The sequence below is a fragment of the Camarhynchus parvulus genome, chromosome 5 (genome assembly GCF_901933205.1).
Source record: "Camarhynchus parvulus chromosome 5, STF_HiC, whole genome shotgun sequence".
Taxonomy (NCBI): domain Eukaryota; kingdom Metazoa; phylum Chordata; class Aves; order Passeriformes; family Thraupidae; genus Camarhynchus; species Camarhynchus parvulus.
This window is the reverse complement of record NC_044575.1, coordinates 39648895-39661993: the sequence shown is the minus strand read 5'-3', so window position 1 is coordinate 39661993 and position 13099 is coordinate 39648895. Positions and strand designations below refer to the sequence as shown.

The window sequence follows — 13099 nt, the reverse complement described above, 5'->3', positions numbered from 1 at the left end:
CTCCCCAGTGGCATCCCATTGGCTATGGTCCTCTTTCCCCGTCCCCTTCCCTAGAGTATAAAAGTGCCCTGCGAGGAGGCTGCAGCCTGTTTTCTACTTGGGTGGTTGCTGCAGAAGTGTCCTGTCTCAAGCCAATAAACAGGATACCTGCACCCACGTGGGGAAGAGCGCGTCTCTGTCTTTTGTCCTTTCGTCTATGCAAGTCCGTGTTGGGCTTGGGTTCGAGCTGGCCGGATTGGACCCATATAAAGCCCAGAGAACCACGGATTATTGCAGGTGGCGCTTATTGCAGTGCTGCTGCATGAGTTAGAATTGCATTCTCTAGGTTTGATAAAGCCATTGCTATTGTGTGCAGTTTCAGTGACTTGCACTAATATAACTGGATTTGGACTGTGGCTTTGCATTCTGGAGGAGGCAGGGGAAGTTATTTAAACTGTAACTGTTTTCCCTCAGAGAAGTAATTTGTTTGGGTTACTATACTGAATGATTGTATTACGCAGTTACAGCAAATGCGTTGGAATAAGAAAATAATGAGTAAGAAAGCATTTCTGGCTGTTTGATTTTGATTTTGTTTTTAAATGACAGATGCTTTCTTTACCTATCGAAAGAATGTGCTTCTGGCGAAGAGCCCGTCCACCCAGATAGAAGGTGTCTTTGCTGCAACCAGAGGAAGATTGGTTCCAGAAGAGCAAGAAGCCCTTCTCCAGCGGTGGCTGGAGGAAGGAGCAGACAATCTGCCAGCCAGTGAGAGTGTTCCAACAGTGAGGAAAGTATCAGTTACACTCACTAGTGACTGGTTAGAAGGTTCAGAGCTATTGATGACCAGCCTCAGTGACCTGAATACGTCTCCGGAAGTCACCCAGTGTGCTGATCAGCAGCACTTGGAGCTAAATGCCTTGGCTTCTTCAGAACTGCAAGATCATGCAGTGGCTGAACTGGCCAGATTACCATCAGAGGAAACAGTGACTGTAGCAGGCAGTGCCCCTTGGGCAGCTATGGTGCCACAGACAGATCACCAGACAGCTGGCTGTGCTGGTATCAACGTGGAGGTGCTGAATGATGACCCAGCTGTGCTGGCCTGGAGTTTAGCATGTGATGCAGAGGCAGTACCACCAGTGCTCCCAGCCCAGCCTATTCAGGATGCGGTGCCATTTTATCCTGTCTCAACAGAGGTGCCCTACCATGGTCAGTGATGGCTCCGAATCTACTGTTTAGTTTGGGATTGACATTTGTAGTGAATGTGGTCAGGTTATTGTGTTTGGGCTTGCTGTCAGCAAGACATTGATTGCCCCTTGCAGAGTTGACAGGATCTGCTAGTGAAAACTGTAAAGTGAGTTTTTGCTGAGGAGGGGCTGGTCACACCTAGTGGTTTCTGTGCTGTGAGACTGTCTGGTCTGAATATCAATATATGTTCCTTACTGTTCTCAAATGCTGGCTTTTTACTCTAGGAATTACTGAAAAGTGAGTCTGGTGTTTCAGTATGCTTGACTCTGGTCATGTGTTATGCCATCCCTACAGACAACTATCCAAAGATATCCAGAAAGAGCACCTGAAAACCAGAGTGGGCGTGGGTTTGCTCAGAGGCTAGAGTGCCCTAGCTTAGGGTGTGAGAATGGCTGTTCTCTGGGTCCCAGGGGAACCAAAGTATCAGCAAGGTTCCCAGTGCAGCTGTAACTTTGTTTTTTGTCTCTTGCATATAGAGATCTTATGGAGAGACTGGGAGGATCTTTCTGTCCAGCCCTGTGTCTTAGAGCAGGTCTCAAAAAACACTCCCCTCTTTGAATTTCGAGTCATGTCTTACAACATCCTTGCCCAGGACCTGGTGGAGCAGGGCCTTGATCTCTATGTGCACTGTCATCCAGACATCCTGAACTGGAACTACCGCCTTCCAAACCTTTTGCAAGAGATCCAGCATTGGGATCCTGACGTAAGTATGACTAAGCCCTCTCTACATCAGTGTCGCCAGAATTTGAATTCCTTGTTTGATCTAACAGTATTAAGAGAAAAAGATGGGGGCAAGTCCTGGGAAGATACTGCCTGCTTGATAACTGGACACCGATTGGTCTGAGAGTGTTTGTGGACCTTCACAGACCGTGTTTTTGGTGTCTGTCTTGCTTCAATTGTAGAAACTAGTCATACTTTGATAGCAGGGCTTAACTTTTATAAACAGCAGAAGTAGAGGAAGAAGGACCAGTCTTCTAAGGCAGTGCAGGTGGGGAAGCCTGCATGGAAGAGGACTCCATGAATTTCTCTATTCTTTGAGTCCTCTTTGTGGGATGAAGGATCTTTTATCTCATCACTGGAAAACTGAATGATATGCTACTGTGACCCAGAAAGTTAGTGCTTTTCATCTGGAAAGTACGGGACAGAGTTGCGGTGATGACATTTCTGTTTGGAGGGTTGGCATGTGAATGCACTTTTCCACTTTCTTCCTTCCCCAAAACAAGGTAACTAGCAAATACTTGTGGATCAAGTGAGGTCTCTGCCTTCCTTCCAGGTTCTGTGTCTCCAGGAGGTGCAAGAGAACCATTACTGGGAGCAACTGGAACCAACATTCAAGGAGATGGGTATGTCCTGCTTTTGTGGGTCTGTACATCCAGCTCATGGGACTGGCCGAGCAGTGCTTCCTGCTTAACATCTTCAAAGCACTCAGTTTCAAGAGACCTCTTCCTATTTGCCAGGTGGCTGCTGGCCCTACTTCTGAACTATCTGCCCAGACCCTTATCCTTTCTTTTGCAATTGATGTCTCTGAGTTGAAAGATCAGAGTAACAAAACAGAGGGCCCTAGAAGGACAAGGAGAGAGAAAATACCCCAAATAATTAATAATAAAGGGTGGTTATTGAAAAGAATTGGATATATTGCTGTACCCAAATGTAGTAGGAACCTTTTCTATGCAGACTTGCTGGGCCTGAGGTAGTGACTGGATAAACCTTTTAATAGGTGATGTTTCTTTTCAGGCTTTGCTTGCTTCTATAAACGGAGAACTGGGACGAAGACGGATGGATGTGCAGTGTGCTATAAGCGCAGCAGGTTCCAGCTGATCAGTCTCAGCCCCATAGAATACTTCCGGCCTGGCCTGGACATCCTCAACCGGGATAATGTGGGCTTGGTGCTGCTGCTGCAGCCTGTGCTCCCAGAAGGTCTAGGTCTGAAGGCAGTCAGTCCTTTCTGTGTGGCCAACACTCATGTGTTGTTCAATCCCCGTCGAGGAGATATCAAACTGGCCCAGGTGGCATTGCTGCTAGCAGAGATTGACAAAATTGCAAGAACTACTGAAGGCAGCTACTATCCTGTCATCTTGTGTGGAGACCTGAACTCTGTACCTGATTCTCCACTCTACAAATTCATACGGAATGGTGAACTTTCCTACCATGGGATGCCAGCCTGGAAGGTAGTTGCCAGCCAGAATTGGGATTGGATAGCTCTTTATTGTCTGCTGCTAGAGAAATGCATGGCTGCATTCTTCCTCTTGTGAGGAAATAGTCTTACTACTGAATTAAGTTATTCAGCAGTCTTCCCCAATGTCTCCAGCACTGCAGGGGAAAGAAGCGGACAAGTGCACGCATGTTGTTCCCATCACTGCTCTTCTGGTTTCTCTTGGGGCACACTTGTGATAATAGATCGCTTAATATCAAGTCTTTTTTTTCCTTTCCTATGGAATTTTTGTGCCTGTGTGACTGGAAGTGTAGGGAAATGCAACTCCACCAAGACTTACTGAATTTTTTGTGGACGTTTGTTCTAAAAAAGTTTGAAGTGGGTCTCTTGTGGTGTCTTACTGTGTGTCTGTGATCAAATATATGGTTGTCATTCAAGCTAAATCATCACTTCAATAAGATACCTGTAAAGTATCTTGTCAGGTGACTTTTAGCTAATTGTATCTGTCTCCTAGAGCTGAAGGTTTACTATACCTTTACCATACTTTGAATATCTTAGCTCGCGCCTTTCTAAAAGGGCATTCTCCTGTCTTGCTCCTGGCAAGCAGGAGATACATGTACAATATATGTGCATTGTCTATAGCTTGCACATCTGCTCTCTGTCACTGATGGTTGCTCTCCTTTCCTGGCCTTCTTGCAGGTGTCTGGTCAGGAAGACTTTTCCCAGCAATTGTATTCACGGAAGCTGCTGGCCCCACTGTGGCCAAGCTCACTGGGTGTAACAGACAAATGCCAGTATGTCACCCTGTGCCAGCCAAAGAAACCTGGTGAGCTCCAGTATTCACTGACAATATGAGTTTGCTCAGGATGGGCAGTTTGTGGGCCTTGCTGTCTCTCTGAGTAGCTTGGGCATGTGCTGCATGAAGAACTTGACAAAGATTCTCTGCTTCTGCTTTGTATATGAGTTAAATACATTTTTTTCCAGAACCTATTGGATTTCTGCCATTTTCTTTCTCTAGTCAGGAGCAGAATGTTCCTCTACCAGTAACACTTGCTCAATGTGTCTCTTTCATATTCCCAGACTTACACTTTTGTGCAGTTGTAAACTATGTTCAGCAGGCATTGCTTTAATCTCTGGGTGTTTGGGGTGTGGTTTTGGATAGTATTTACAAACCACTGTAAAGAAATCATTCCTAAGATCCAGTTACAATCATGTCTGTTCTTTTCATCCATAGAGACGATTAAAAAAATGGAGCCCACACAAAATAGCTTTTGTTAAAATTTTGAATGTAGAACTTGTATTCAGCCTGATCTCCAGGAATGTTTTTCTCAGCAGACATTTCCTGGAGTTGCATACTAACTGATCTGCTTGAAAGTCCCTTGAACTTTTGGTGTCTCAGAGAGGACATTCTTACTTTGTGCTGACAATGACTGTTGCATCTGAGGGATAGGAATAGCTGTGCTCTGTTCTTCTACTTTTACACATCTGTTCTACATGTAGGTTATCAGGTGATTTCTAGTCTCATGGTATCAGAGTGCTTGGGCACAAAAGCCTCTCTCAAACTAAAGAGCTCTAAGAGGCCCAAAGGTCTAAAATATAGGTAGGTGTTCCCTGGACGTGTGACTTTGCTGCAGTTACTTTCTTCTTTTAATTTGTGCTTTTCTCTGCAGGGAGACGTGAATACAGCCGGGACTTCCTGCTGCAGTTTCGCTTTTGCGATGCCGCCTGTGAACGACCGCCACAGCTGGTCCTCCTGGAAGGTGTGACAGATGCTAAACCAGGTATTAAGGGAAGACTTTGCAACTTGTCAGTTTCCTAGCTCAGTGGAGCCTCTCTTCTGAGGACAGACTGAGAGAGTTTGGACTGGAGAAGAGAAAGCGCCACTGAGGCCTCATTGTGGCCTTCCAGTACTTAAAGTGGGCTTATAAAAAATGAGGGAAAGTGACTATTTACACAAGCATATAGTGATGGGACAAGTGGAATGGTTTTAAACTTCCTAAAATTCTTTACATAGAGGGTAGTAAGGCATTGGGCCAGGTTGCCCTGAGAAGTTGTGGATGCCACATCCCTGGAAAATGTTCAAGGCCAGGTTGTATGGGGCCCTGGGCAGCCTGATATAGTGGGTGACATCCTTGCCCATGGGATTGAGGGATGGAACTGGATGATCTTTAAGGCCTCTTCCAACCCAGGCCATTCTATAACTGTATGATTCTATGATTTCAAGGAAAACATGAGGTGGAGGTAATGCCTGGTGAGGAAAGGGAAAGGCAGAAGGGTGCCTTCTGTGACTGTGATTAGATTCCTTGAGAGCTCAGAGAAGTACACTTTCCTCCCTCACGCTGACTATGTTCCTTGAGATGCACTGATATTCAGCTTATTGAAGCTCTTTCTTCTAAACTTCTTTTAAGCTGAAACAGATATGTATATTTCTTTTTTCTGCTTCAAGACTTTGGGGACGGAGAACAACCTGAAGACTGTAATGATACACAATGGTCCCAGTGTAGGTGTCTCTGGACACTGGTAGCCAGTAGACATTCCTGCACCTCTGGGCCTTGTGGCATGGCTGGTTCTGCTTTCTCCATTTCTGTTCTGCCTTTCTAGACACCCTTTGAGTAAGCTGTAGGCTAAGACAAGCAAACTTTCTTTTGAGAGCAAATGTTGAAATACCTTGGACTTTGGTAATACTGAATGCTCTAAGGACATGTCCTCATCAGGACAGAATATGAATTCTCAATTGTTTGCACTGATCTGCACTAGGAATGTTCCTGTTACTCTTACAGCTTGTGTTTCCTTTGGATATTTTCTTTTACGATATTCATGACTGGAAGCTATCTGCTCTTCTTGGGCAAAAAGATTCATTTGGTTTCAGGAGAAGCTTCTCAGACTTGGGATGAGCAGCCTGTTCTGGGATCTGTGTAGGTCTGGCTGGAATCTCTTTGCTCCTTTGCAGATCGCCCTGCACACTGGCCCAAGCCTACTGCCATGGTGAAAGACCCTGATCCTCAGCCATTCATCCCAAGGTAACTTGGTGCACCTTCAATGGCCACAGTCTTCAAACTCAACCTTGTTTTCCTGAAAATCTGGCTGAAGGAAAGACTGAAGTAAATGTGAGAGTGAAAGAGAGTAAGGAGGGCTATCTGGAAGAGCTAGGTCCACCCAGGATTGTCCCAGCAGCGGGATGCTGTTCTGTCAGTGTTGGTGAGATTGAGAATGAAGGGCATAGGCATATACAGGACTGGATATTAAAGACAAAGGAAATTCAGAGTCTGTCTTGCTTTGGTGTAAATGGAGCGAATAGTTCTGAAAGATTTTTTGTGCTCATAAAGTAGTTCAGACAGTTGCATCAGCAAGGGAACATTCAGCTGTGACTGCAGTACCAAAAAGGCATAATTCTCTTTCCTTTCTTGGTAAACAGTGACTGTTTGTGTGCAGGTGTTCAGGTGTTATCCAGCATGGCCTCAACCTGACCTCTGTCTACAGTCACTTCTTGCCACAGAGGGGACGCCCAGAGGTCACAACAATGCCCATGGGGCTTGGAGCCACTGTTGATTACATTTTCTACTCAGCAGAGCCTGTGGAGAACGAGGCGGGTGAGTGTGGCAGTGCAGGGCTTATCCCTGTGACATTGGAAGAGGACTGTGAGACAGGCCAGATGGGCAGTGCATTTCATTAAGCTGGTGGATCTACAGGATCTGTCTTTGAAATAATACACAAGATGGAAGTAACATTTGCTCATGTACCGAGAGAAGAGACTGTTTATCTTTGCTGTGAAAAAAATGTAGACTTTTGAGGAAGCTAGAACAGAATAGATTCTTTTCTTCTGTATAAATATCTTACTTGTGCTCCTGATAACAGGCAGTGCTGGGTCCTGAGTTCAAGGCTTGGACTTCTGGTCAGTCTGAGACCACATGCTTGCTGTTCTTGGAAGGAGGTGACTCTGGTTCTTTTACAGTGGCCCCTTCTTTCTGCTGCCTGAAACAGGAGTTCTGTTGATGAATGACTGCATGTAAATGCATCCAGGAACTCTCTTGGAGCTGATTTGGGTCATGTCAGAATCAAGTTTGGGGAACCTGTTAGGAATGAAGAGATTAATTCCTCCTCAGGGGAGAATCTGAAGCTATTGCTAGGCCCCAGTTCAAGAAAGGAACTTCTCATGTAAGCAGCTACCTGGTGAATTTAGTGTATTCTTGCTTCCTATGCCTGCAAATATATGAAACCATGAACAGCAGTATTGTAGGGTGCTCCCTGCTTTCACACCTAGGCTCAAAGGTGCATGTAGTGTTTGTGCAGGCAGTCTTCATTTATCAGGGAAAGAACAGGAGAGGATTGACAAGCATCCCTCTGTGATTGTGTAGAGTTAATCTGTGGTGCCAGTCTCTGGTTGATATTTCTTTCCATTTTCTTTGTCAGGTCGCAGGCTGTACAAGGATGGAGCCCTGAAGCTGCTTGGCCGTCTTTCTCTTCTCTCTGAAGATGTCCTCTTGATGGCAAATGGCTTACCAAATTCTTTTTGTTCATCTGATCATCTCTGCCTGCTGGCTAGCTTTGGGTTGGAGATCTCCAGCCTTAGAGAGAGTTAGTGTTAGTTACCTTTCCCTAAAGAAAAGTTGTTCTGAATACAGCAGTTGAGACTCTGGATTGCACAACCTGCTTGCAAGAAAACCCTTTTCCTTTTCATATCCTAAAAATCCTTTTCTCCCCTCACACCCTCACTAAATGCAGGGATGGGAGAGTTGGAGCACTTTTTGCATTGGTGTGTTCTGCATCTCTGCAAACCTGAGCTGTGTTCCCAGTGGGCTGCCAGGTGTATTCAGCCATTAGCATCTCTTTAAGAGATCCTTGTTCCACTGCCTTGGTTAGCAGGTGTTTTTGTGCTGCAGAAACCAACATAACACCCATGGTTATTTGTCCCTGTGTAAGATTTTCAAGGAGCTGGAAAAGAGAGGGGCAATGCTATCTGCTTTTGGTTAGTTTAATTGCTACCAAGGAGCATGGAATGTATATGTCAATACTCTTTCACACCAAAACAAGTTCTTTTATTTCTTTTAATTTCTCAGTAATAGTTCAGTACTTTCAGGGCTAGTTGTTGTGTTGCCTTTCAGATTGGATCTGCTACTGCTTAGAAATGTCTTTTACTTAATAATCTGTAAGGGCTGACTTGCTGACAGAAGGGTTTGTGTGGTGTAACAGTTTCTACAAGAAACTGCTTGCTGTGACTAATGGACCAGGGGATGGGATTGCCAGAAATGGAACCAGGGGTTCTACAGAGCCACTCACAGCAGCTCTAGAACTGCAGCAAAAGCCTAGAAGGCTTGGGGAAGGCTTCCTTCCTTTCTAGCAGTCTCAGAATGGTACCTAATTTGTCATTTTTAGTAAAAATATTTAGGACCTTCCCAGTGAATATTCTGTGGAAAAAATTACCCTGTAAGGCATGATAACCCCAGAAGGCTATAACTCTGGTTGTCCCAAAAGAGAGATGAAGATGGAAGACATGTGAGAGTCAGCAGAGCCATCAGATGGAATAGCTGATCTTGTCACTTGCCCTGTTCTTTGTGCACTTCCTATTGCATTCAGCCTGCCAGGGGTCGATAGCCAACCTGTAGTATGCATCTCCTGCGCCAGACTGAAGTCCATGCTGCATCCTTCTTCTGCACCAGGCCATGTTTAGGTGTAGATAGAACTCTTAGGATCAACTCCTGACTCTTGACATGTGTTGGGATGACGGGGAGGGCTGTGTCACTTGGAGCCAGACTGCAGTCACTTGGATCCCAGTGTATCTTTGGTGTTCTGCTTTTTGTCCAGTACAAAAGCAGTTGAGCTGTACCTGTTCCTAGAGTAAATTCCCCAGTTCAACCTGACATTTGGTGCTCAGTTTTTCCTTAAGAGATAAAACCAGTCTTGGCAGAAACCAATATTAGCAGAAACATTATCAATCTTCTGTTCACAAACAAGGCAGGAAATCCGGTCCCACCTCAGGTTTTTACAGGAAGGTACAGGAGACTTGAAACATTGTTTATTCTTCATGCTCTATATTGAGGGACTTTGATATTTTAAATGTTACTTTCTTTATTGAAAAATAAAATACTGCTAATCTAAGAAAATACCACAAAGTAACTGTGGCACCTTGTATTTCTGGCTGCTGAACCTCTGAAGACTTGCTCAACAAGGTTTTGCTGGCTACCAGGTGAAAGAGGGTATATTGGCTACACAAAGTAATGAGGGTTGAAGAGAGGGAAGAAATGAGCCTAATTTAATCTCCCAAGACATCCCTAAATCCCAGAGGTGGCTTCTTTGGCATTGGGCTCGTCTTGCTCCCTCCATCCTGTACCTCCCCCCAGCCCTGCAAGATTAGGAACCCTTACCATCCTCCCTAAGAAAGGAATACTGCTGATCTTTTACAGCTCACTTCTGTAAACTACAAAAACAAGGTGTGTGTGGGGGTAGGGAGTTATGTTCTGTGCCCTTGTGAACATGTAATGACTACATATTCCCCTCTTGCCCTGCCAGATGGTGTGGTATTTATCTGGTGATGTGTGGATGGCTTTTGCTATCATTTGTGAGTTTTTGTAAGTGAACAGCAGTCTTGGGGGGGTATGAATAATTTTGCCCTTAGGTAATAGATCTGGCATGGCACTGGTACATGGGGAGGGATGGATGCAGAGGTGTGCATTTATATGACTATGTTTATCTCCTGGTTTGAATGATTTCTGCAAGTACTCTTACTCTGATTTTGTAAGCAGTTGTATTTATAAAGGGAGGGAAGGAAAGGGTGAGCTGAGAGCTTTGCTTTCTATCTGGCTCAAAAAGTTTGCCAGAAGGCAGCCTGGTTGCACATGACTCCCTCCTGCTGTTAACATTGTAAGAGGACCTTAGAAGACACTAAAGGTTTAACAGCAACCAACCAAAAGCACCACAAAAAAATTTGTGACACATAGTGTTGGCACTTAGAACTTTAGCTATCTGCTGCTATTGTAATTGCTGGCTGAATCTTGAGGTCAGTTGGTGAGGAGGTGTGTGTGGGGGGTGTGTGTGTGTATGTGTATGAGAGCTGCCCATAAGAGAGCCAGACTCAGCTCCAGCTCTCTTGAGACCCATAAGGTGCGCACCAGATGAACTGGTTGCCCCTGCACTGCCTGAAGCACCCTGCCAGTCCTGTGATACAACTCAGGTGGAGGACCTGTGTTCCAGTATCACAAGTGCTCTTTCCATTTTATATAAACCAAAACCTTGACTTGTGGGCAAATTGCATGGAAGCATCTCAGGGAGCTTTTAAGGTTCCTGCTATATTTTGCTGGAAAATGTAATGTTGCACAGGCCAAACTAATGCTTTCCCTTTCCATGCATGAAATAATGTGGTATGCACTTGGAATTGTTAAGTTTTTGAATGCTGGATATTGAGTCATGTGCAGAGAAACCCCAGGACAATGCCTACAAGTCCCCTTATTCTTCTTTCCAGAGGTTATAGTGTTCCCAGGGTGACTTGCAGCTCTCAAAGCCCTGGCTTACTCATGTTTTGTTGGGTACTCATAGCTGTAACTATGGCAGAAATGCAGGACCATGGCTAGTGATTGTATAGAGACACAAAGGCAGAGTTGAAAACTTGATCTTTGTGTTTATTTTGACTGCTGTCACAGGAGCTCTGGTATGGACTCTTACGGAGGTAGTCTGTTTCAGGAAAATAAAAACCCCTGTGTTCTAGAGCAATTTGGAGTTAATATCAAATGGATCTGGAAACCTGTGAGTACCTCTTGACTGTGTGGGATTATAGGAGAGGTTTGGAGGTGGGGTTGGTAGAAAGTTCCTAACTGTAAAATTGCAAGCAGCATATAGCTGTTGGGAGAAAAATAATGTGTTTTGTTATGCTTTAAGGATAGCACCCACACACACAATCAGAGCCTGTGGTAATGAGCATTGTAATGGGATGCAGAACTGAGATTCCAGATGTAGCTCTTAAAATTGTTTCTGGACCTAAATGCATGATGAGTTTTCATTAACACAACCTTCTGATGAATTACAGAGGGATCTGTAAATGGTTATCAAAGTAGAACAGCAGTATCTGCAATGCTCAGAAAGGGAAGGTGTCACAGAGGTAATTACCAGCTACATGACCTTAGTAGTGATGTAGAGTTCAGGGAGACTGGTGCTTAGGGGAAGTGATGCCAGAGACTGCTGGCAGTGTGTTCCCTCTTAGCAGCCTCCTAAGCTGCAGGAGCATGCAGCTGTTGCGACAATCAAGTATTTGCCTAAGTATCTTTACTAAAAAACAGTTTAATTTGCCACAGCTGCTAGGCTGTATTTAGTTATTCTATTTAGATAGAAGTTGGACTTCCTTCATTTTCTCAGTTTTAAGTTCATTGCTTCAGGAGGTTGCCCTTCATAATCAGTTTTCCCAATTACATGGGATGGGAGGAGTGGTAAACAATATAATTGCTCTAGCTTTTTTCCTGTTCATAATAAATGAAACTTGGCTGCTGTTTGAGGTCTTCTTTCTCCATGCCTTTTTCTTATGAGCTATCTCTCCAGCAGCTGTTTTCCCATGACTACTCTATCCAGTTATCTTTCTGAGTTACTGATGTTTATTTTTTCTGCAGCTGCATTTCTTCAGTTAAAAGTTTTGGGTGAAATTCTCTAGAGCTAAGTGCTATTATAAATGCAACATATAAATGGTGTCAAGATGTAAGACAGTGGGTTTCCTCACCCCTGAAAAATTAAGTGGGAGGAGTGGGAGCTCTGGAATGAACACTTAGATGGGAGTAACACTTGTTATATAAAACAAAAAAACCAGAAGTTTCAGATTTATTGTTAGTGCTCTGTATGCCACCTGCTTTGTGAAGGCAGGGCTCTGAAATATACTTGACCTTAGTTTGTCTGCTCTGAGGAGTCTCCAAGAGGTTGTAAGAAGTTCAGCATCTCAGTGGATCAAGGTATGAGTCCTGCTCTTAACGATGTGTTGGTGATGGTGCTGGCAAACAGTCTGCAAAGCAGCGTGTTGCTGCAGTCCAATAACTGCTCTCATTGCCACCACCTCAGTATTGAACATTTATTGGATGTACTGTTTAGATATTTGCAGACATACCCATGGGTCATCCAAATGAACCCTTTTGTTGCTTACCTAAATAGGCAGCACACAAGCCTTAGTGGGATACCATTTCCTTTCAGGCTTCCTGTTGTGCAGACTAACTGAATTGCTGGCTGTGACCTGCTTCTTACCAGACTGTAGCTGCCTGGCCTGTAGTGCTTCCCATAGCACTGCCATGTTGAAATGCACAAGCTGAATTGAATACTCTGCATTGTATTTCTAACTATGATACTGAGTTTCTGAAGGGAACTCACCTGTTACAATGATAACCAAGATGACAGATTAAACAGCTGGCATGCCTCTAACTCCTTTTGTCAGCTGTAAATGTTTGGCGTCTCCTGTCAAGTTGTCCTCCTGCTTCCACTGAAAATGTCATTCTAGTCTTGAAGCTATTTTTCTTTTTATTTATTTTAGAAATTATTTATTTTCTTTCAGATTTAGACTGTACATTCCGTGCTCTTGTATAATAGCTGGAAATTTTTTTATAACTTTGATAAGACAAACACAGCAGCTTTCAAGGTCCAAGTCTGGCAAGCGGGAGGACTAAGCTAGACATTGGCTTATGCTACAACAAAAGATGTATTTGTTCCATCCAGTCTTTAATTTCTATACACCAGGAAAAGAACAACAACAAAAAAAAACCC

At 44.2% G+C, this 13099-nt stretch overlaps 1 protein-coding gene across 5 annotated transcripts in view; it reads left to right on the top strand.

Moving 5' to 3' along the window:
• The window catches only part of ANGEL1 (angel homolog 1), a 109596-nt gene extending 100119 nt beyond the window's left edge, over positions 1-9477 (top strand). For all 5 annotated transcript variants that reach the window (XM_030948644.1, XM_030948645.1, XM_030948643.1 and 2 more), the window contains 9 exons: positions 586-1185; positions 1701-1927; positions 2498-2567; positions 2959-3392; positions 4076-4202; positions 5047-5157; positions 6327-6396; positions 6809-6966; positions 7787-9477. In XM_030948644.1, coding sequence (XP_030804504.1) covers positions 819-1185; positions 1701-1927; positions 2498-2567; positions 2959-3392; positions 4076-4202; positions 5047-5157; positions 6327-6396; positions 6809-6966; positions 7787-7956 — 1734 coding nt within the window. In that variant the 5' untranslated portion in view covers positions 586-818 and the 3' untranslated portion in view covers positions 7957-9477. The remainder of the gene's footprint in view (positions 1-585; positions 1186-1700; positions 1928-2497; positions 2568-2958; positions 3393-4075; positions 4203-5046; positions 5158-6326; positions 6397-6808; positions 6967-7786) is intronic.
• Positions 9478-13099: the final 3622 nt, after the last annotated feature.